Genomic DNA, 25,663 nt, shown 5'->3' on the forward strand with positions numbered 1-25,663 from the left:
GAAAGAGCGCTGATAGACAGGCTGACATTGCGAGAGATGCACCAAGAGGGATGACGAAAGCTCAGCTGCAGTCAGACACACAGCGGAGTGAAGAGCCGTGAGAAGGGAATTTTGATTCTTGTCAGCTTCTTTTGACTTCCAACTTCTACTGACTCGAGCATCAAGACAACTGTCGTAGTGCGGAAGTCAGCGGAGCGCAGCAGTTTTCTCTCCTGTCTTAATGATAACTCTAGAATATACTGTAACCGTTTCAGTTTGTGAGACTAGGTGTTAAGTGCCAATAGGGAGTCCTCAAAATGAAACATAAGTACAAATGCTTTAGAGCAGCGGTTCCCAAACTTTTTAGGCCGCGCACCCCCTTCTACATCCCGACCGGGTTCGCGCACCCCCCCCCCCTTAATAAAAAAAAAAGCAACAGAGCCTTTTAAGCCTTCATAGCCGCATAACAATCGGACCAATGAGTTAACAGTTTGCTCGCGCGTGGCATTTGTTTACAAGATTTAGTCCGCTGTTAAATGTTGCAGTGTGAACACAAACCGAACAAAGGAGCAACTGCAACAAAGCAAACGAACTGAAGGTGTGAAAACGCCCTGAAACACTGCAACAAAGTTTCAATAACTTTCAGTGACACAAGGCGTCACTTTTAAAGAGCAATACGGATGCGAGGACACACGCACAGGCTCAGAGGCAGATTATCACATTTAATTTACAATTAATGAGCGACTAATGTAGCCAGGATGTCTTCGGACAAAGCATCGATGCGGCGCAACACAGTGTTGTTGGACACCGGGATCATGTCCAACTTTTTTGCTTCTTTCTCCCCAATCATACATTCCACCATCTCTCTGGCAGCTGGCAAGCTCACGTCTTCGGCGATTGTGTGCGGTAGCCCCTTTCTCGCTATTCTGTAACCAGATATGAAGCCCGTAGTGCGTCATTTATAGACCCAACATGAATGAGACTGCAGTTGTTTTTGGCTGTTTTGTAACTCCTCCAATTTCGATATAAACAATGTAAGGGGCTTTTGACTTGCACTGGCATGCTTGGTGTTCAGGTGGCGACGTAAATAAGAGCTTCAGACTGTTAGCCAGAACCTCACTGCACACCACGCACTGTGGCTTTGGGCAATCTGCGTTGCCAATCCAAGTGAAGCCCAGACACAGATACTTTTCATCATATTTCCTCTTTTTTTCCCAGTCTGCGCCGTCTCATCTTCCTCTGACTCTGGCTCGATTTCTTCTCCCGGTCTCTCCCCAATAACGCACCTCTCCGTTCCCCTCGCCTCCGATTCCTCTCTCTCTCTCTGTCCCTCTCCTCTTTTACGACTGATAGCTTCAGATGTCCCACCTGACAGTTTTTAAATTAAAATTACATTTTTTTTTAATATTTAATATTATTACACCATCAGACCGCCATTACACTTTTCCTCTCGCGCACCCCCTAGAGGCAGCTCGCGCACCCCCAGGGGTGCGCGCACCCCACTTTGGGAATCCCTGCTTTAGAGGGAACTGAATCACTAATTCACACAGTGGGTGTGTGGGAGTGTAGCTTCAGGGTAGCAACGGGGAAAATGAAGAACAAGGAGCTATTGGACATGAACTGTGACAGCCTATTATTGTTTTTAATTGAAGACAGCCAACAGATACTTACTGCAGTTTTGACAAAAGCCTTCATTTCATAACAACATCATTTTTGGGAAGTCACTACAGTTGTCATTCCTTTTCCACATCTCCTGGATTGAATGTAAACACATCACTCTATTGGACTCTGACTTTTCTATACGTTTACGTTTACTAGACACAAAATAGTGTGGACTAATGGAAAGGTGGATCAGTCCTTACTTCAGTGGTCAGCTGCATGATGGTCGTGTTAGGGAAGACTTCAGTAAACTTAAGTGATGTGTGCATTAGGCAGCTGTGGCAGATGGGCAATAATGAATTGCCTTCATATCCTTTTGACTTTATGAAATAGACCCAGAAGAATATGTGAGCACTCTGTGGAGATCAGTAGAGGACAAACAAATAGAGGAGACCCTATTCGATTCTATTTTTATTGTTAAGTCCAGAAATTGACATCAAAGCTGTTTTTCCACTCAAAAAACACACACAAACATCTTTCTTTTGTCTTTGTGATGGCAAAGGTCGGCAGTGATTCGTTTTCGCCCTGTTTACATTGCGATGCAGACTCGTGTTGTCGTGAATATATATTTAATGACAGGCAATTATTATAGTTTATTACATACAATTGATATGTGCTCTTCAAAGCCACCAGACTCCAGTCAGACTACAGTATATTTAACTTGCTGATCATCGAAACTCACATCACTCAGACTCTACAGAAACAAATTACTCATCAAAACCATCTTAGTTAGTCTTTCCACATCACCAACTCTGGTTTGAAGGTTTGAAAGAGAGACTGAATGATTAACAGATTTAAAAAGAGAAGTAAGAATGTTGGGAGTCTCAGATCTGATAAAGCTGCGTGTAGTTTAGAAAATGTGCGTTGTCGGTACCAATACCAGTAGCATAAAATGATACCAGTACCAAAAGAGTACTTCATTTGATACCCATGATGGGTTACCACTGATAACGCTGTCCCCGACCCGAAGTGGTGGGACTGAAGCGTAACGCCCACCCTGCAGTTCCCTTCAAGGTTGAAACTATTTGCTCTGTCAGCACTGTTGTCGTTGTTGGTGCTGGTATGACCGTTAGCTGCTAGCTGCTAGCCGCCAGCCGCCGGCTCAGACACCTTAGTATGTTCACAGCCGTGTGCAGGCAGGTAATCCCGGCCGTATGGGTTGTGGCTGCTGAGGAAGTAGGCCAATCACACGTTGCATTGAATCCAAGAAGGCTTGCATTGATTGGCTGCGAGCAAATCCACAAATAGTCATTTTTGTCTACATCCAGGCACAAAAATAAATAGTTTTCTGACTGGAGAAGTATTGATACTACTTGGTACTGGGTTATTTTGGTCGATAACTTATTGAGTAGTACAGCCCTTGTTCTGGTAGTCTCTAAATACAAGCTACTGTGCCGTGAAACAAGTATAGTGCAGCCACAGTACAGTGATTAAGGAGAGACACCAGGATCCTTAGTGATCAGAGTTACCGGTATGTGTCTGAATGATCTTCTGAAGTTCAGCGTGCACGATGATGGATTGCCGCAGCTGTTTGGCAGACATGCGTTCCCATAATTCCCTTACATATGACACCGAGCACACAAGCAGTCTTAACCACTTCATTAACTTTTAATTTGCCATTTGAGTAAGTCTGAAAATAGAATGTAATAACTTTTGTTTGTTGACTGCCATGAGATGTGACGGAAAAACTACATCACAGCGAGCTCTGTGCAATAATCCTCATTAAAGCGAATATACTGATGATATCTGGCAAGTTCTATAACACACTGCCAGTGTGCACTCCATAATATGTCACTTATGGCACTACGTAACTCTTTGGTATCTGTCATCGAGTCACAATAGTTCTCAATGCTGTTTTAGAGAGTTGAATACCAGCACCAAATATTTGTATCAACTATCGATAATGGCTCTAAAAACTCAATATTTCTAAGATCTAATGGTGTCAATGTAATCTCACCCCCTCACCAATCCTCCCTGTCTCTCTCTTTCTCTCTCTCCATCCAGAGATAATAGATGGGACCCCCACCTTGAAAATCAACCATGGCTCCGGCACAGTGGTGCTACAGTTGCCAGGCAACGTGAACGTGGCAGACAGACGGTGGCATCGACTGGATGTCCGCAGCAACAGCAAGGTTGGACGCTTCACCTATTTAACACCAACCGCCATTTATTGAGCTATTTAGCAAATAAGCTCCGAGTATATTCACGCCGAGCTGTACTGGCAGATGACAGAGCACGCACGCACTCTTATTTCACCACTAAAATCAAGAAGTGCTGTCTTGCATTAAGATATTTGAAATAGATGTTGGCTAACAATGTATATTCGTCATTCATATGAACGGCTTAATTTGTTATTTTCACACCCATATTGGCCAAGATGTGCTGCTTACTTATCCAAGGAAAGAAATTCTTTTGTTTGTGATTATCTGTCAATGAAAATAGTTCAATTGCATTTCAGCTGTGATCATGTAAATTCTTCTTTCTGCCCTTATATGTGCAGAAGCACAAATATCACCTTCAAAGGGGAGGACACACGCCTGAATGTGTTAACACACTGTGGTTGTGTTGCTGAACTTCACACGCATTGACTCTTCAGTTATCACTTTACACTTACTGAACATCCACCCACACCTTTGGCCTCAGTTTGACACCGACTCACGCAGCCTGCAGGTACTCAAGACATAATCTGGGTTCGACAGCTGCATTTTTAATGGGAAATGGTGTTTTGCACGCAATTTGAATGCTTCTTTGAATACAGTGTAGATACATCAAGATGTGTCATGATCATTGAATCCAGATGTGACTGGAAACTGGAGCCCCACAGAAAACAACTCAAATTTGGAAGAAACAAGTTGTCGCTTTAGCAAAGTTTTACATCATGCAGGTGACGCGAATTATCTTGCACACCGTTGATGTAAATGAGTTTTGTCCATTTTCTATTGCACATTTGTAAGAGCACCAGCCTTAGTTGATATGGGTCGTCAGACCAAATATTAATGTTGACTGAATCTGACAGCCAATGGCCAGGGAACACATGGATCAGGGCACTCTGAGCTGCTGAGCTTCCAAACCTTGGAGTAATGATCGTTGGATGGTGCCAAACATTACAACTAAATGTTGTTATTCGGACCAATAAATGAGTGATTCCTGACATTGTTGTGAACAATTAACATAATCACATTTCTATCCCTTGTAACATTATAGCTGAGGAAACTATATCATGTCATGGACTCCAAATAGCCCCATGCAGGCCTATTTGATACTATTATTGGGCACCCAAATGGGGACGATGTTTGTTGGTGATTTAGTATTGCAGAAGTCTCTGCAACGTAAAGTACAAAGGGAGACAATAGCGGTGAGAGGGAGACAAATTATTGCAATGGCCCTCCTTTAACATTCTCTGCTCAGGCTCATTGGAAGTGAATTCAATTTGAGTAAAATTAAGGCTCATCTTCATTTGACTGAGGAGCGCTTAGAGCTCCTCACCTCCAAGGACTCACACGTAACCACTGCCTCATTGTTCTCGTCTCACTTAAATATCAAGGCAGGCAGTCAGTGATGCTATTTTTAGAGGCTTTGTTGTAACCCACTCTGAAAGCTTCAACCTCACGGACTCACTCCGAGCTAAGGACATCTCAATCTCTTTAAACAGATGTCTTCATGTGAATGCAGAATCTTTCGGCAACGGGACAAGATTTAGTACTCATTTCCATTTGTTTCCCACCGGCTATCGTCTGACAATGATTTAGCTTTTTATGAGCATGCTTTTAGTCAGCATTCATATTCAGATATCTGTTTGTAGAGATTAGCCGTAGACATTGTCTCTCTACTCAATTCTTGCTTGTCAAGTTGCTAATTGGACCGTAAACAATGGCCACGGCACGTGAGAGGAAGTCTTGGCCCGGATATCTGTCATCTGGAAATCCGGTTAAAGCACCTGGACTGGCTGAAACCTGTTCCGGGACACCCATCCCAACGTAGATGAGTACCACTCAAGTAAAAGCACAGGACTGAGTTCTGTCAGCACTCCACCAAAATAAAAGCCTTTTCACATTCAGCACCATCAAAAGCCTCTTTAAAGCCTAGAACTGAATAATCAAACTTATGTCACACTTAAATTTGCTTCATTTAGCTGGTGACTCAAAGTTCCCCAAAATGTTCCCAAACCCCCTTTTCAAGAACAAAAGAAACACTGCTTGCTCTGCCTTAAGTGCAGGCAAACTATTTTAATAATACCATCAGGAACATTACCTTGCCTCTAATACAGTATGCCACTGAAATGTCTGTGCAATTTCTGTCCTTTACCAGAGCGTTCTTTGTCATTCGATTTCTTTTGCATTAAAGGAAATATTGGCTGTAGGCTCAGCTTCACATTGACAACACTGAATGCATTTGCTCTGTATTATGCCGTATTGAGAATGGGGGCAGCCGGACAAATGCATGAGTGGATCAGGACTTATAACAACAGATTTATTCTGAATTTCATGAATACAATAACTCATTGAGACTTCTTTTTTTTGTTATCACAACGGGGATTATTCTGCACCACAATAACATTATTCTTAATCACAGTTGAGTCCTGAATAGTCAGCAGCAGCTTATCCAACCTGGTCATGTAACCAAGCACGGACAGAGCTGCAGTCTGTAGATTCACTGTATGATTCAGCAGCGAAGAATCTAGCCATGAGCACTGGTTTTCTTCTAGCATCATACAAGACAGAACCATGAATCAGATTTACCGAAACCAACGCATTTGTTTTTGTCTGAAACAGTCGCTAGCCCTGAGCCTAGTAAAGAACTGAATGATATTTCATAGTGTATACAGTACCTTTAATGTAGAATCCTGCAAACAATCACTGTGCATGTAACACCATCAACCTCACTGATGATCAATCAGCTGGCGCAGTGGGTGTAAAATTAGCTGCTGTTTCCTCGACAAACGTGCCTCTGTCATTTTACCCTAAAGAGATGAAAACATGCCCACACCCACAAGGAAGGTCAGTTTTATGATTTTGTTGGCATATTTAGCCGTGTATGGTGAATTATACAGTTCAGTCGATAGGAAAGCTCTCTCACCCCGGTTTCAAGCAGCTGTTTCACACATCTGTTTCTGGGTCTTTAAACTAGTCGCTGTCCAGGGGGATCACCCTGAGTTGTTCCCGACTGTGTAGCATCGCCTAGCGTATCATATTCTCTCCTCCATCTCCCTTTACTGTCTTGTCCCCGAGACTGCCTTTTGTTTTTCGCATTTAACTTCATGTAAAACCATTTTTAACAGTTGAAACCGTTTTTCTTTTCAACTTTCCAAAAGCCGGATGTAAAACTATGCAGTCATGGACATCCACCTGAACTGAAGGATGAACCTAATATGTTTATTGAAGAGTCTTTTTGAGATTATACCTTTGAAATATCCAACTTTAATATTGCAACTCAAACTTCTGCTCCTGGGACACGTAGACATGTTGTCATCGGTTGTATGTGACAGCACATATGGAAGCTTTTATCACAGATGTGAAGAAAACATCTTTTTACACACAAAACTGAATGCTAATGCACCGGGTATTATTAACCACCAGAGTAATGGTGATCATTTTTGTGCCAAGTATTTTTTGGAATTATCAGGTAAAGCTACACCCCCCCCCCCACCCCCCACCCATGCACACACATTTGCAGTCCATTAACATACCCTGTGCACATGACAGTGTGATCCCAGTATGAGCTGCAGTGGGCTGTATGCCAATGAACAACAAAATCAACCATTTGTCTGAAAAAAGTAGATGAACATGTATATTAGATTCTTTCTTTACTGTAACTTTAATTATATCATTTTACTTCATTTCATCAGTTGAACAGTTGATATAAATAGTATATCATTCTTTGACAATAGGTTGTCATGGCTTCCACATAAGCACCGTCTTCTTTACTTGTAAGTACACCAATTATTGGAACATGCTGGTTTTTCGTTGGTACTCCAACAGGAGACCGAGCAGGCAGCAGCAGAGTAATACGCACTCTTGTAAGAAATGTAAGAGATGACGGTAAAAGCCCTTGACATCAATACAAGGTACACTCATTATAATAACACACAGAAGTAGGAGCCTTTTTTAACGCATTTGGTTTCTATACAACATGTTCTTGACTGTGTGCTCCCCACAGGAAGTGCGCTTCACCCTGGATCGCTGCTCAGGGGCGGCGGTGATGGAAATGGAAGGCCTCGGCAGCTGGTTGACCACCGAGGACCACTCCTCCTGTGAAGTGACAGGCGTTACACCCAATAACGACAGGTACCTGAACGCACACGTACATGAACAGTGCACGCACCTATGTTTTGAAAGACAGGTGTGACTCTGTGTGGGGATGCGAATGAGTGTGTCAAAGTCATTTTAATGTGCTTTCATTTGGGGCCCAGATATTTAGTGAGGGGGCCTTTTGATCTTCAATTTAACTTTTATTTTATTTTTTAAACAAACTGTTAGTTTGCCCAAGGTGAACAAATAATCTCTACAAGTGTACCCAAATGACAGGGGTATGGCATGTGTTTATTGAACTGTTTGTAATATGTGCCTCTGCATGCCTCTATATGTGTTCTAGACACCTGAACATGAGCCAGCTGCTCCAGCTGGGCGGTGTGAACGAGGACATCCCCTACATCTACCCTCAGCTTCAGCACAAACACTTCACCGGCTGCATCCGCAACTTCATCGTGGACAGCAAGGTAACGCAGCGCTGACACACGTATACACACCTGTGCAGAAGCACACGACCGCTAGCACACCGAGCACTCTCAAACTCCCGCCTGCACTCCAGCTGATAAATGGATTAATAACAGGTTTCAACATTCACAGTACCCTTGTGCCATGTAAGAGGAAGAACTGTAACCTCAAAGCTCTTTCAAATATTACACACATGCCCTGCAAGAGCGAAGTGGAATACAAACCTTTCCACTCCCGCCCAATCTTGACTTCAAGTCGAGACTTCCAAGTAACCTTCCACTGCTCTGTTGGACTTAAAAAGTCAAGGGCTCCATGCTCAACCATGACAATCTGAGCTCAAGCCCAAATCATTTCTGTATGAACACAGGCCTCAGGTGTGATAGCCTTTTGTGAACCCGCTGCCTTCTAAAGCCTAGAATTTTGGCTTGGCTTCAAATAAACCTAAAATGACTGAGTGAGAAATGTTGGCCCTGCCAGTCCAAAAGTATTGCGTCTTGCCTGATATAACTGCTATTAAGACATAAACGTCAAGGTCTTTTTTTAAACTCTATTTAAACTGACGCTGACAGGGTCAGACGTGGGTTCCCTGGTAATCAAAAATCACTTGGCCAGATGACCAAGCAAATCAGAAATAAAATGTTGATATTTGAAATATGTTTATGTCACTTCTCAAGCTCGGTAATGTGTAGCTTACCACGATTTAGAAGCAGTGCTACCTTTGTTACTCGCTGCTGGAGATACTGTCTCTTTTTGCTTGCACTTGTAATTTACATTGTGATTAAGACCTAAGTTACACCGATAAAATGTGCTCTGCATTCAACTATGCTTGCAATCTGATCACAGAGGTTTTGCATCTCTCCATGCAAAGCAAAAGAGTGGGGGGAGCAGGACTCCTCATCTTCTTTGACACTTTCATTGGAGGCAGCAGAAGCTTTGCTACTGGTTCGTTTTTGCTGTGCACGGAGCTGCTTTGAGCACTGCGGCAGTGACGAATTTGAATTGGATATCAGAAAAGTGAAACTCCTGGTCCTGTAGGAGCGGCTCTCGCTGGACTCTTTCAGGGAAGCTAGTGTTTCAAATGATCTTGGATAAATGCATGATCATATTTAAAAAAATAAAGGAAACATAAGTGGAGAGTCAAAAGTATGATCAGCCCTTTTTTAGCCTTTTCACAGCAGCTGAGCAGGACTTCATTTAAAGCTGAGTCACATGTTTTATCTAAGCCAAATCTTGGCGTGAACTAACAAAGCCTTGTAGAATTTGATGTTTATAAAATCATATGCAAATGAATCTGTAACTGGAGATGCAGCACACTTTTTTCTCTCCTAATACACATTCTACCACCACGACTTCTGACCAATACCTCTTCCATATAACGAGGTCAGTAGCAGCTGGAACAGGATCCAGTTATTAAGGAAATGTGTATCTGTTCCTCTTGTTGCATCATTGTAATTTTGTAAAAACTGACTCACACATTCAATCTGACTTAATTAATTGAGCAACTTATTGTCTACTAATTTACTTCATCCACATTTACACTAATGATGCAAATTAGTTCCAAACATATAATTGCGTTCATGGAAAATCTCTATCAAATTTTCTGTGAGCTTGTAAGATTATATCTTTTTTCTATTTGAAGGTTTGCTTTTGTAGAGTATTTGAGAGTGTGTGTTTCCGTATGTATGTGCGAGTGTGGCCTTGTTTTTTCCCTCTTTTGTGGTCGCCCACTCATATTGTGGGACCCGTGCTCGATCCAACAGTGAAAAACAAGTTTGTACGTGTGTGCTAATAACAACCCGGGAAATAGACACGTGTCGTACTGGCAGTTAACTTCAAAAGAAGCCTTGTCCTTCACTTGGCCAGTTAAACCACTTTGATCTCGTAGTCTGGTTCAGTGTAAGGAGCGACAGTTTGGCTGTTAGAATTGTAGTCTTGTTCCCTCCATAAACACAAAGTAGCCATATGCATTCATCCATTTCATCCATCAGCTGTATCCACTTGACCTTTAGAGGGTCAGCGCTGGAGCTGGAGCCGATCCCAGCCGGCATTGGGCGAGAGGCGGGTTACATCCTGGACAGGGCTTCCAATCAATCGCAGGGCTGACACAAAGAGACAGACAATCAGTCACCCTCACATTCAGTTCCTAACCTGCATGTCTTTACTGTCTTGTAATGTGGGAGGAAACTGGAGCAATCACAGAAGATCCACGCAGACACAGGGAGAACATGCAGACTCCACACAGAAGGAGGTTCTATCCCAGGACTGTCTACTGTATCTATTCAGTAGACCTTTAAAGCTCTATTAAGATGTTGACTCTCCAGAATGGAAATATGAAAGGACATACATTTCTCCTGCTGCAATGCTAAAGGCTTGTACTGTAGTTGGCGTGGTGTACCTGAGCTGGAGACATAGCGGGAGGCTGCACAAACCTCATGCACTAATGAGAGAAATCTGCATGATGCGTGTGGACGGACATGAGGATAATAAATCTCCACAGAGCAAGCACTAGTAGGCGTTCCGATGATTAGCAATGTTGATGGACGTGTTCCGACATTGTATGGTCTTATTTTTGTCATTTGGTGTTGCTTTTATCGCAGCAGAAAGTGCTAATGTGTCACATTTCCATCTGTTTTGAGGTGTGCGTGCCTGTGAAGTGGTAAAGGTAGAGGACATTGATAGTAGCTGAGTACTCTGTGTGTGTCTGCTTCTATGTACAGTACATGTCTCCATGTGTGTCTGTGAGGTTGCTTTTTTGTGAGGCGAGAGTGAGATCAGAATGTAGGAAAGAGTAATTGGTTGAAATGAACCATTACCAAATCTTAGTATCATTTACAAAAGAAGGAAACATATTTAAATTCTGATTAATATGCTTCCACAGCCACAACTGCAGGACAGGCAAGAAAGTTGTGTTTGGGGGAACCTCGTATTTCATTTTTATTAATTTTTTTCATGCTAATATGTTGTCTGCTAATGCGTAAAATGATGCTCCAACGGAGTACGTCCAAATTGTATCTTTAATTCTCTACCACTGTTGTACGCTATGGTTGTACGCGAGTGAAACTGTCAGATTCTTACAGTAGCATATTAGAGAAGAAAATATAAAGTGCAAATTGCGAACTACTTTTATACACATTGCTAAAAATATATATATTTAGTTAGGCCTTTTCAACAGAGTCCAGTTTTCTTTTGTTCAGATTGACGTTTCCCTATTGTTATCGAGCAGTAGCTAGCTAGCTACTTGCGTTAGCCAAAGCAACACTTAGCTTGTTGTAGTGTTGCGAGCCCAGAAGGACGGTTAAGCTAACGGTCCGGATCTCTTTGGACTGGAGGGCGCGGCCGGAATGGGTGAACAGGTGTCTGTATGTATGCGTGTCTTTCCTGTGGGCATCTGTACATTAGAATATTTCTGTTTTGGAGCCAGACAAAGATGCAGCGTGTCAGGACCACGTCACCTCCATTAAATATATTGAAGTGTGATGCACGGCTGTCGGGAAACAGTGTGTGTGGATGAAGACGAAAGCAGACTAGACCGAGCTAAAGGCAGTGGGAATGTGACGCTGTCTCCAGGAAAAGAGACAGGAAGAGATTTTTTGATTTTATAATTGTGTTTTTGGAGTTGGGTCTCTCCCCTCGGGCTGTCATTCACCATTGTCTTTTTTAACTCCCTCCATCCTCGTCCTGTCATTGTTCTGCTCATCTTTCTCCCCTCAGCTCTGAGAGAGAACATTACTGCTACCAAGTTTTTCGGTTGTTTTGCCAAAACTGTCACTCCATGTTTTAAGTATAGAGGTTTGGAGTTACAAGAGTTGACTCTGAAGGACTATATCTTTATTTAAAATTAAAGGAAATCGGAATGCTACAGCGTACAATGTAAAAAAAAAAAAAAATGTTCTCCAACTTTGTGACAACACTTCAGTAAAGGCCCTCTCCTCGGCTCAACATCCCCCTGTGCACAAAGCCAGGTCCATTTAACAAGTTTCATTTGGTAGAACTTGACCTGCACAGAAGACTTTAACCCCTTTCAACACAACAGCCTAATCGGCCAGCATCAGTGTTCGACATCACTAATGCTCTTATGGGAGTAAATCCCTTAAGACAGGTTCCAAAATCTAGAGGAAAGCTTCTTTGAGGAGTGGAGGCTGTAACGGTTTTGTAATGAAAAGTCTGTCATTTACATATTGGTGGAAAGATCCTGCCTCACTCACTACGCAGCACACTCAGCTCTACACTTTGTATTTTGGTGTAAAATGTGTGTTTTACTTCCTGTGGACTGAGACATTTATACTTAACACCTGGAATTATTCTTGGAAAATACAAACAGGGCAGCCTACCGTGTCTCGGTGTGGGTGTGTGACACTCTTTTCAGCCGAAGCCAAAATTTATAATTCAATCAGAAGCAGGTGTATTTTTGCATTCAGCTCGTATTGTAGGTCCAATGTTTTTGCTCAAGCACACAGGTGCACGCCACAGTGACACAGAAGCGCAGTCGAATCAATTGCAGACGCCCCAATATGTCTTTCAGTCATTGATTGCTATGTCAGTTTTTCGGTTCTCAGCAATCAACGTGATCGGTCAAAACCAAACGGGACCAGCTGTGGCTTATGAAAGGTCAACAACCAATAAGATGCCTCTTTGCTGGAGGTCAGAGCCAATCAGCAACTCCCTGGCGGTATGACTCACTGTCAGATTTACAATCCTTTGCATTCCCATGTCCTCGCCCGCCGCACCAACATAACTCATAAATTAGTTTGGGCAGCGACGAGATTGAACATATTAATGTTTTTTATGACGTGGTTTTGTGAGGGACGCAATTTGAGGCGTTCAAGGTTCCCCCGTCCTTACAGCTTTCTATGCAGTCGGCCATGCCGTTTGTCCGTTAGAAGATTTGTCCAGGGTTTGGTTTCATCTCTGTGGGAAGAGAGTCAGAGAGTGGAAAAGGACAGAAGGCCACAGTTTATCCTAAGCTCATGTCCTTCAACACAATTTTTTATTTTATTTTCACTCTCTTTGACTTTATTTTCTTCTTTTCAAACTCTGATTCCCCCTCTGACTACTAACCCCTACCTGACTGTTGTAAGCAATGTTCCCTCTAATTTTTCATGTGTCTGGGCATACACACAAGCTCCCTGAGCACACTGAGGACCACTGTGAGCAACATCAGATGTGCACGCTGTGGCCACACACCAGTATCACACCTGTTCAAAACCTTGGATCATAGCAAGTTACATGGCTTATTAAAAGAATCAAATTACAGCAGCAATTTTCACTAGTTTACTTTTAATATAAGTGATTTGACAAACTTTAAAGGAAAAAGACAAAAATCTTGTTGTTCATGAGATGTGTAGTATGTTTTATGTGAGAGTCCTGCTTTGGCCTGTGTGAGGTCCTGTTGTGGAAGAAATTATACATATACACCTTTCAGACATAACATTTTGTTCACATTAAAACATTCACATTTTGCACAATGACGTGTGCTGTAGCTTGTGTTACAGTGTAAATTCCTGTAACTCTGTCTGTAAAATATGTAATTACTCAGTTTTTTATTATCATTTCTACTACCCATAAATTATCTAGTAGTAACATCATTTAATGATTAATATCCATAAGTAAAAAATCTTAATAAATGTCACTAGAATATGCACAAATCTGACTTAAATTTTACCTTATTTTTCACGTCTGTCCTTCTCACTTCTCCAATGGTTGTACACTTTGTCCAGGTTGATGGCTTCGTCTGCTTCTTGCTTTGACTTTATGTCGCTGCCCGTTCGTTTCGCCATGATAAGGGGGGATAAGGGGCATTTGCGTCTCGTAACTCCGCCGCACTGTTGTTAGCTAGCTAACCTGCACGGCGCGAATGGGCAGGGCAATAGTGTCAATGCTATGATTGGCTGCGTAGCGTAAGTGAACCGAATCGTATCATTGGCTGGACACCTGTCACTCACTGAGTTACGTTGCAAAATAGTACAGAAAACAAAATTATTATTATTATTATTATTATTGGTTTAATTGATTAGATAAGATTAGGACTAATATTAGATATTAATTAATACGTTTATGTTGAATTTTATTTTATGCGCTGCATAGATTTTCTTGTGCGCTGAGAATGTGCGAGCAGTGCGCGATTGCTCAAGCGCGCAGCTTAGAGGGAACATTGGTTGTAAGTCTCTCTGTTGTCTCTTGTTTGTTTGCCAAACAGTTTATTGGCAACTCTCTCTCTACTTCTCATCTACTCGTCTCAACTTTCCCTTTTCGTTCCTTTTTAACGCTGTTATCTTACATCTCTCCCTCTTCTTTCTCCTCTCTGTTCATCTTCTCTCTGGCCCCTACCATAACCCCATCTCTCCTTCCTCCTCCTCTGGTCATTCCTTTACTCTCATCCCCTCTTCATGCACCGCCCCTCCATCTCCTCTCCGCTATCTCCCCCATTCAGCTGTATGATTTGGGCTCTCCGGCTGACTCGCAATCCAGCTCTCCAGGCTGCCTGACCACCGACAGCAGCTGTGTCAACATGGGCTATCCGTCCTGCGGCCACCGGGGTCGCTGTCACGGCGAGTGGGGCTCCTTCAGCTGCCAGTGTGTGCCGGGATACGCAGGACACCACTGTGAAGAGGGTAAGCCAAACTTATGCATTAAAGCAATACATCAAACAACAACAAACCAAAATCATCCATGTGTCCCGAAAAGAACATTGATGTAAAACTAAAGCCTAATTGCTAGCTGTTGGAGAATGAGTTTGTTGTAACATTGAAGCAAAATGGAGTGTAGCATTTAGGTCTGAAGGTTCTGTTTGTCGCCTGAAACAGCTTCTAAATATGAACCTTGTTTTTTTCCCAAATATGTGGATTTACAGGCCATATAACTGTTACACATACAATAAGCACACCGTCAAAGATGCTTCTGTCAGCTATATGTAGCACAGCCGAACAAGATGGACGGTTCGATGTGACGATTAAAACGGCTTACAGCTTGTTTTCTCTCAACGCCTCAGGGATGTGGAGCAAGTAAACCTCCTTTCTTTTTATTTGCGGTGTAAAATATCCTAAATGCTGTATTAAATCTAGCTGACACAAATTTATTGTGAATGTTATCATAAACGTTAAGTGTGGGGGTCCCCCCAGTTTTGTAAAAATGTAAGCTAGAATCGTAAAAGAGGATTGAGTGGTCCTCACCCACGGCTGTTTCGTGCCTTTCTAACATGAATGGTATACAACTCTATTTGTAAATGAATGCATGTATAGGTCACACACTTGTCGTACTACCCCTGACCCCTGAACTACCCCCTGGCTCCATACTAAGGATACTTATGGCCTGGAGAAAGCAGCTCCGTGTGAGCTTCTCTGCGGCGGCCTCATGTCTGTGGAGGCGTTTGCCTGACTGCAGCAGTTGAACGAGACTGTTGTTGGACTGAGATGGGATCTTTAATGATCCTCCCGCACCGACCCCCGTACACGTCCTCCAGATTGAGAGCACCTCCACAGATGAATTCTGCTGACTGCAGCAGTCTTTGGCGGGCTTTACAGTCCTGTTTTGTTCTCTTCTTGTACCGCACAGACACGGGACTCTCAAATGAATTCAAAGTTCAAAGTTCAAAGTTTGCTTTATTGTCAATTCCACAATGTACTGAACATACAGGGGAGTTGAAAAGACGTTTCTCTCTCGTCCAACATATAACATAAAGTGAATACAGTGCAACAGATTAAAAAACATTAAAAAATAAATAAATAAAAAATAAAAGAAATTTAAAAACATTTAGACAATAAATATATATAATAAGAGATACAAAATTTAAAAAAAGCTATCAATCTGTATTTAGCAGCAGTTGGACATGGAGAGTCTTAAAATAGAGGAGGGAGAGATTCCAGAGAGTTCAGCTTCCTAACAGCCTGGTGGACGAAGCTGTTTGAGAGTCTGGTGGTGCGAGCACGGAGGCTCCGGTATCTTCTCCCAGAGGGCAGGAGGCTGAAGAGACTGTGTGAGGGGTGGCTGGAGTCGCGCACAATCATGGTCACTTTGCGGGTGAGGCGAGTGTCATATATGTCCTGCAGGGAGGGGAGTGAGGCACCAATGATCCTTCCAGCTGTGTTCACTATGCGCTGCAGGGCTTTCCTGTTGTAGTCAGTGCAGCTTCCGCCCCACACAGTGATGCAGTTTGTCAGGATGCTCTCAATGGTGCCTCGGTAAAAGGTGCACATGATGGGTGGTGGTGTTCTTGCCTTCTTCAGTTTGCGGAGAAAGTAGAGGCGCCTCTGGGCTTTCTTTGCCAGTGATGTTGTGTTTGCTGTCCACGAGAGGGCCTCACTGATGTCCACCCCCAGGAATTTGGTGCTGCTCACTCTCTCTATATCAGCACCATTGATGGTCAGTGGTGGGTGTTGAGTCTGGCCTCTCCGGAAGTCAACAATAATCTCCTTGGTCTTGCTGTTATTCAGAAGGAGGTTGTTGTCTCTGCACCACGTGGTCAGAAGGCTGACCTCCTTCCTATAGTGGGTCTCATCGTTGTTGGTGATGAGACCAACCAGAGTTGTGTCGTCTGCAAACTTGACCATGTGATTGGTGCTGTAGGTTGTAGTGCAGTCGTGTGTCAGCAAGGTGAAGAGCAGTGGACTGAGCACAATGACGACAACGTGAATGAATCATTCTCCACGTTCATGAGAGGACTCGTATCTTTGAAGAAGCAACAAGCTGTGGAGTCGATGACCAACAAGGGGCATCTGGATGCTTTTGGCGACCATTGAGGCAGTATTTGAAAGAAGAAAGTGTTTTATATTTTCTGACATGATTCTCACAAGCAGACTGTGATTTACTGTGTTAAACCCGTTCTCACTCCCAACTCGTCAAATACCAATGCTTGGTCAGTGTCCTTCTGCGTCTTATACCAACGCACTGGCACACCAGACTTACTATAATGTCAACCCATCCACGTCAGACTAATAGTATAAAGAGCACGTGTCGCTGGATCACCCTTCCCAATATCAAAGATTTCCACATTCATCCGTGGTTTACAGAAACCAAAAAGGTTTTTGCTGGCGGCAGGGCTGACTAGGGGACTTTTGTTCCATCTCACTCTCACCCATTTCCTGTTGTTGCTGTTTTTATGAAGGCATCGCTTCAAAGGAGAGACCCTTTATGTCTGTTTTGAACTTACCCCATACCCAGATTGAGGCGGGGGATGCTAAAGTGTATTCACACCTGGTATCAAATTGCATTTCTGCACGTCACATGAAATATTGATGTGTTACAAAAAAAAAAAAACTGGCCTGTGCTGTCGTAATATTTAAGCACACACTGTAACGTTCCACCTCACTTAGTTGGCATTCAGTGAGAAAACACCCCTGCGTGAAAGAAATGCAAGGGGCTCAGCTGCTGGTGGGGGTGTTGTGCATGTACCGGTGAGATAATGGAAAATGATCCGGGGAGTCCAGTGAGAGCAGTGGTTCTCAATCTTTTTACGGCCAGTGCTCGCCTATCCATTATCCAGGTCCCCATTAATGTAAATGTGCTCTCAATGTCTCAGCACAATATTGATGTTGATTATTGTTCTGTGTTATCCCAAAAAAAAGCATGTGATTGAATGCCAAACACCAGATTTGATTAAACTTTTCTCATTTAATGTCGAGGAATAAAAATGTAATTTAATGAGAATGAAGCCATAATGTTTCAAGAAGAAAAATCGACCTGTCCTAAAGTCTGCTATGGCAGTACTTCACAGTCTTGACAAACGCATGACCCACTTGTTGTGCACTGCTCTTCATCAAAGGTGGAAAACTAACGGAAAACACTTCTGATCGGGCAAAGATCTCGCCATCGTGTGACTTCTGCATGCAGATGTTAACTTTGCAACCTCCACTACGGTGCAGCTCGAAGCTGCTTCCCCCCCAAAGCTTTTCAGAAGCACACGCAGCATCACAGAGCTACAGTTCAGAGGAGTGCAGAAAACATGAGGAGCTGCCCGCTAGCAAGTAGGAAAACAACTTCAGATGAGCAAGTCCAATGATCACATTGTGAAAATGTGCATTCAAATGACTCAAGTGGCATTAAAAAACCCACACACACCAAGCACCCCCCTGAGAATAAGTCAAGGCCCCCCTTTCAAATATATTGCTTCCAGCGCCCCTTAAGGTTCTGTGAACATCCACCGCCCCCCAACCGCTGAGAGACGCTAAGTCAGAGTAACAAATCCATGAGTTTGAAACATCGTCAGACGCCACGACGCTGCACAGTGGTTCACAATATTAAGAGGAAGGATTCTGCTGCTTTGGAAAGTGCGTCTTCCTTTGTTGCAACTATCATGAGGTAAACAGCAGAAATATGATTTCCCATTACAAGTCTTACTGCAGCCATACCCATCCAACGGTATCCTGCAAACATCATGTCACCATCTGAAGCCCACTGCTGGCTCTTCAATGGATTCATGATATATATATATATATATATATATATATATATATATATATATATATATATATATATATATATATATATATATATATATAGGTATATACCGTATAGGTAACATCAGGAAGAAAGTGTGTCTACAACAAATCTAAGCAGCAGTAAGAAAAAAACAGCTTAGATTTTTTTTTTTCCTTATGTATCAGTTGCTTCAAAAAGTCCTCCAGGGATTTAATCAACACCCCCATTTCCGGAGGTTTAGCGCACCACATTCTTCTGTACTGAGTAACCTATCTATTGAAGAAAGGAAAGATTATTAGTGTAAAATTGATCGTGTTAATAGGATTTTATTTGCCACATCCCACACAAATCCCAAATCCCACACAGGCACACAAGCAGCTCCGTGGCCTCGATAAACAGCAGTAAAAGACATAACGGAGTTCTGAGAAGACACGGCTGATCAGATGCAGTGTATGCCAAGGAGAGACCCAAAATGTGCGAGCTGACATTGCCTCCAAGCGGGATCTCACGAGCCGCTCAGCTTCATCGAAGTTGCACGGAAGGGAGACAAAGAGGGAGGGGATGTGGAAGCAAGAGACGGACGGAAATCCGGGCTTGCACATGCCATGAGATGGAATGGCTTTGGAGACATTTTTGGTGTGCTTGGATTAGTCTGCCTGGCATGCAAAACCCACTTCAGGGAACATGTGCCTAAGAAGGAAGAATAACCCAAGCTAGACCACACATACATATTCTGTCTTGTGCATTCTGCATATTTTGTCCTGCCACCAGCTCTCTGCATGGGGGGGGGGGGGGGGGGGGGGGGGGGGACTTGGGGACTATGTGTGACGTCACTTCCCTCTGAACTGAAATGTCTTCTAACTGGATAAAAATGTGTGTTTATTCTCAATGATATCGCTTTTGTGTCGCTGACTGACTTGTGTGTATTTGTGTGTTTGCGCCAACACCAGAGGCCCCAGAGTATTCCTTTGATGGCCACAGTCACGTGCATTACCAGCTGGTGTCCCCGCTGCCGGCCCGAAGGACGTGGGTTCAGGTCCTGGTTCGAACCCGCAAACACAGCAGCACCATCCTCAATCTCATCTCGAAGGAGCTGAGTGAATACATACGACTAGAGGTAAGGCTGCTACCTGAGTGTTTGTGTGTGTGTTTGTGTGTTTGTGTGTGTGTGTGTGCGGAATTGGTATATTTTGGTTCGTCTGCCAAAAATCATTGAGCCTGTTTTTGTGCGGTTTTGAATATAGTGGATATGTCTCCTTTTCCTTCCATCCTGCAAAGTAACAGCAGTAATTTTCTTCAATCATAAACTGCGCTGACAATCGGCAGCGTTTCTGTTGCTGTCATGTAACCTATCGAGCAGCCGGGTTGTAAACGGGGGGAAAAAGCAATTTAACACAACATCGAAAACAAGCTGCAGATATTTTTCCCAAATGTTCCTTGTTAAGTCATAAAAGCTGAATGCTTTATGATATTCCAGTGCATTGGGTGTGTGTCCCATTAGAGGAATAGTTCAACATTTATCTGGAAAGCACCTATTTTCTGTATTTCTGAGGGAGAGATAAAAAGATTGTTATAGATCTGTCATGTCTGTCATTACCATGATCCTGCAGCTACAGTATTCTATGTTATTGTCTTTGTTTCTGTCTGTCCCTCTACAACAGTCAACAAGCAAGCTAGGCTAACTAGCTTCCACTCAGAAAGTGGGAGTTGCATCACCTCGCTTGCTCAGGTTAGCACTGATTTTCACTACTTTCCATTGACGTTACGATCGGCTCCTGCACACTCACAGGATACACAAAGAATGACTTTCGGCTGCTGATATCGCCATGAATTGCTCATCACTTACAACCGCTGTCTGCCCCGTCTCAAGGTTGGACTCATAAAAGATATTGCACTAATGATATTACAGCGCGGACATGCCCATACATTTTTGCAGCTGAGTGCAATGATCCATTTGGCAAAGTATACATTCTGCCTTTCCGTCAAGAACACACTAGGCAGAACATCATCAGAGAACAAGGAAATTCAAACATGACAGAGAAATGGTATTTAGGACTGTCTGTCAAATGCACACTTTAAAAGAAGACGACTTGGCGGTTTCTTTTTGTCTTATTTGTCCAGGTTTAGCTGCACAAAGTTTTAGTGAAAGAAGGAGTGTAGCTAGCGTCAGCTGTCTCTCAGTTGTGGAAACTGTTGTTTTACGTTTCTGATGTTCACTGGTTAAACAAACATGCTAATTGGTCGGCTTTAATGAGTTGATAAGTTTCTTTTCTTCCATTTTCCAATGTCCCCCTGATCCGTCTGTGTGTGTCGTAATGTCCTCCAGCTCCGTGTCCACAGTGTCTCAATGCTGCGCTCCAGTATCTTACACATCGGTCTATTTTCGAATGAGCTGCTTGAATTTTCGAAGCACAGAATGTACTTGTCAATGTACATTAATACTAGTGCTGGGCAACGATTAAAATATTTAATCGCGATTAATCGCATGGATTTTTTGCGATTAATCGCGATTAATCGCATTGTTATGGCAAAGTTCAATAATGAATTCAAAAGTAGTGTATTGTGCACTTTTATTTTAAAAGTACTGCTATATGAACAAAAGGGCAATAACATTTGGTTCACGAGATGCAGGTAGCATGTTTTATACTTAATGTGAATATAATTCATACTTTGTTGGCATCTTATTCTGAAAACCGGATGTTCGTCTGAAGAAACCGGATGTTGTCTCACGTTAATGTTTCCGCTAACTTTCAAAGTCCTTCGCTCGCTCCCGATCTGTGCCGTTTAAATGCGTTTACCGTGAATGTCAGCATATAGGTGCACTAAAATGACTGACTATAGGATGTTTGCTGTCTTTTATCCCACTGTTCTTGTCATCCTCTTGTTGTTATGTATATGTATTGTCTCTTGTCTTTCAATTAAAAAAAAAAAATTATTTTGTTTTATAATAAATAAAGAAAATGCATTGAGGCGCGATAAAATAATTGTCGGCGTTAATTAATGAATGCGAAATTAACGCGTTAACTTGCCCAGCACTAATGAATACGTGTGTGTGTTGCCGTTTGACTGACTGAGTCGTAGCACAATCAGCCAGATCGTCATCCTGATCCAGCTTCATGTTCTCGTGACACTTGTGGAAACAAAGCCATTCCTTTAATTCTGTGATTTCTGTTGTATCGCCTTACATTTGACATTCAATAAGTGTACCATGCATACTCTCTCAGCTTGGAATGATGTCAGACTTTTACCATCTTCAATAACATAGAAAATTCCGTGTAATGATTTGGTATCAGAACCTTTTGACTTGTGTTGATTGTTGAATTGCATTTTTTGGTGATTGGATGGTCTACGCTTCTGTTCTGGGAACTGCTCAAATACCCTCTTATGGTCAATATACTGTACCTAGGAGAACCAAACATCGTCTGCATGTTGTACAGTTTCATTGTATACAGTGATAGCGTTTCATTAAGTGGTTTCACTACAGTGGCTTCTCTCAGCTTTCTAGCCATATCCAATGTATGTAGGAGAAAATAACTTTATATTCTATACTGCATCCAAAACGACATGATTTTTGCCAAAAACTGCATGGGATTAGCATAAAATGGGCACATCTGTAGAGGGGAGGCCCATATAACCCACTTTCATTCACATACCTTGAGGTGGGAGGTCACCCCTGTGAATATAACAATGCACGTTTTTCTCTCGCCCAAATGTAGCCCCCTTAACTTTGGAGCGTTGTTATTCCCGACAAGCTAACATGACACAGTTGGTACCAATGGATAGGTTGTCTCGTTTCACATGACACCAGAATCTTAACTAACCCCAGAAGGGGAAGCCCTTTTAAAAGCTGAGCCTGCTTCTGAAATACAGTGGTGTGAGCCGAGGATGGCGGCGTCCTAGGGGAGCTTAAGAGAGTTAATACAATGTGTCGTCTTAATTTATAGTCAAGGAAAACATGTTCTTATACAGTCTGGTGTATTAGCAGTGCGAATGATTTTAGATTGACGTTGAAGACACACTGCCTGGACTGAATACTGAATATAACTATTTTATTTGGTTATTTGTCTTGAGAGCCTCATTTCCTCCCTCTGTTATTTTCCTCCGGTTGCTCCGCTCACACTCTCGTATTTTTTATTTGCCAGCCTCCCTTTGTTTCTTTCCCCCACCTTCATCCTTTCCACCCCTGACTGACTCTCTGCCATCGTACAATAACTTCCCAGTCCTTTCCTTTCATGCTGCAGACCGCGCGTATTGATCAAGCATTGCTGTCTGAGATGATGATGATTATCCGTACCACAGCTGCTGTTACAGTAAAAGCTCTCCTCTGATCCGTCTGTCATCCATCTGTCTCTCCTTCCTACATTCCTTCTGAAATGACTCACTGTTCCCTCAGCACAGCCACGTGGGGAGTGGGTTCACATCATTCATCCACCATAAACTGTGCATTTATTCCCCGGGTGCAGACAGCATGAAAATATGTGTAATCTTATGAAATAGCCCCCCCCCCTCAGTGAACCATTGGACACCCTGCAATGGTTCCTTGCAGAAATCTATCTATATTGCCTTCAAGGATGCTGTTTTTCACTGTTAAAGTTGTGTTTGCTTTTGATCAGAGCGAGGAATTAGTATGCGTTACTCTTGGCTGGCTGCAGACTCACAATGTGAGGAGCGCTTTGTTTCTGCTGTTTGTGTGTGACTTGCATTCCAACAACATGCTTAGTTAAAGATATCGCATTTCTTCCTTCCTCCCCTTGGATTACTGATTGCAGCATTTTGTGTGAGTTCCTACTTTCTGCTGTTACCCTCCCCATGAGGAGGAAAGCTTCTCGCTTGATTGGATGTATTGACCGTGGGTCGGCAACCTTTACTATCCAAAGAGCCATTTTGCTCTATTTTCCACCAAATAAAATTTGTCTGGAGCCGCAAAAGCTATTTGATATCACAGCTTATAAAGTTTCATATATAGTTATATTATTTATACAAAAACTATAGTTTGTTGTAATTATGAAATTATAGAACAAGAATAAAGACAATTCTTGACATTTTATTGCTATTTTACCTGTTATAACAATATTAAACTCTCATGATGAGGAAAAAATAAGGTTTTGCTCATCTCCAGCGTGTTTTCAGCAAATGCTGCCTGCTTGTTCTGGAAGTGTCTTTCAACATTACATTTTTTGTTGTTTACTAATTTCTCGCCACATATCAAGCATGCAGGTAAGTCAGCATCGTTGGCAGTGAAAGCAAATGAATACGTCCCCGCAGAATTAAACTCTCTATTTTCCCCCGTGACTTTTCTTTTTTTGGATTTATCCATTGATATTTTACCGAGGGCGGGGGTCTGCAAACATGATGAGCCACCTGCAGGGAAAGGCTCCTGACAGCGACGTAATGATGCACATTTTAGTTGACAAAATGTTAAAACATTTTTTATTTTCAGTGACACAGTATCACCTCAAACTCCAAGATAAGAGGTGCTCCATTTGAAAGATTGTCCACTGTGCAAAAAAATATATATATATAGAAAAATATATATATTAATTCCCCTCCACTCCACTCCCAGTCCAGGGTTCAGGTTGCTTGCCTATTGCAAATACATCCACTAAAACATAATTGTATTGATGATGATGATTTGATGAATAATTTCACCACTGCACATAGTTTATAAATATTAAACAAAGAACGATGGTGAGAGAGTGCTGTTATGTATTGATACAATGTTCACTGCCTTTTTGTGAAATAATGAGTGAACTGTTTTTTGTTTGTTTTATATTTGTGAACATACATAATCACTGAAACATTATTTAAAATGTGTCTCTCTTTTGATTTGATTTTGGGCTTTATCTTCAGTGATAGAAATGGTCCAAAATGATGTCAAATTGGATAGTTTTTGGTCATGAATTTGTTGGGGGGAGGATGCCCAAACCCAATATCTCCTCGTGGTATCCTGCTGCATAATGTACCCGCATCTTGGCTGGAACACTGCTTTTAAAGCTGAATGAATAGCTCCCTCGCCTCGGCTCTGCATGCTGATTCCAGGCTACAGACGTCCTATGATATATTATAGAGCCATACTATAGGCAGCAACAGGTTAGCACTTTAAGTGTTAATACTTTGGGTAAATATACAAACACATCACCTTAACCCTGTAATGTTTCAGTTGGAATATGAATGGAGTATTATAGGCCTATTAAAGAAGATGTAAAGACCAAGTACAATAATACAACAATAAAGTCACAACTGACTCAGTCCAACATTCTTAAGGACACAATAAATGAATAAATAGGAATAAGTAGCAGAGATCACTGTATTTTCTTTATTTGAAGCGCTAAATATGAATATGAAGTCCGAATCACAGTGCAGGCCAAGTTTGCCAGAACCAAACGTAAATAAATAAATAAATTGTATACACCTATCAAACTTCCATTTTCAAATGATATCCCAGGGTGGGCTGTATCACCGATTGTCGCAAGCGTTTTGTAAAGTGTTGAAGCAATCAGTGTGATTGCTGTAAACACATTTATACTGGGGTGACACTCGTGCTTAATGCTGCATGATGGATGCGCTGGCACTGCTAGAGGACTACGTGCAGGGAAGAATTAAGAAGGGAACAAGTGTTCGGGGACCACCTCACCCACAAGCACATCCATCTCTGTGTCAGAAACATTCTTTCTCTTGGTCTTCCTCTCTGTCGTTGCCGAGATTCACCGTGAACAACCACTGATCAGCAGGCTCATTTTGATGCATAAAGCTTCATGAGGTGCTTTGCATTGACCATGTATGTTTGGATGTTTGGATAATTGTTTGCGTACGTACATTTCCTCATTTGTAAGTACAAGTATATCTTGTGTGGATTCACGACATAGTTCTACAAATGAGGCCCCAGAACTCAACCCAAC

General features: G+C 42.4%; 1 protein-coding gene across 1 annotated transcript in view; it reads left to right on the forward strand.

The window, feature by feature from the left end:
• Positions 1-25,663, forward strand: part of LOC306791227 (neural-cadherin) — a gene marked incomplete at both ends in the record, with an annotated part of 282,576 nt that overhangs the window by 217,576 nt on the left and 39,337 nt on the right. Inside the window, 5 exons of the mRNA XM_079287854.1 lie at positions 3,643-3,770; positions 7,795-7,922; positions 8,230-8,353; positions 14,782-14,962; positions 19,715-19,881. Coding sequence (XP_079143980.1) covers positions 3,643-3,770; positions 7,795-7,922; positions 8,230-8,353; positions 14,782-14,962; positions 19,715-19,881 — 728 coding nt within the window. The remainder of the gene's footprint in view (positions 1-3,642; positions 3,771-7,794; positions 7,923-8,229; positions 8,354-14,781; positions 14,963-19,714; positions 19,882-25,663) is intronic.

The sequence above is a fragment of the Melanostigma gelatinosum genome (assembly GCF_949748355.1).
Source record: "Melanostigma gelatinosum genome assembly, chromosome: 2".
NCBI lineage: Eukaryota > Metazoa > Chordata > Actinopteri > Perciformes > Zoarcidae > Melanostigma > Melanostigma gelatinosum.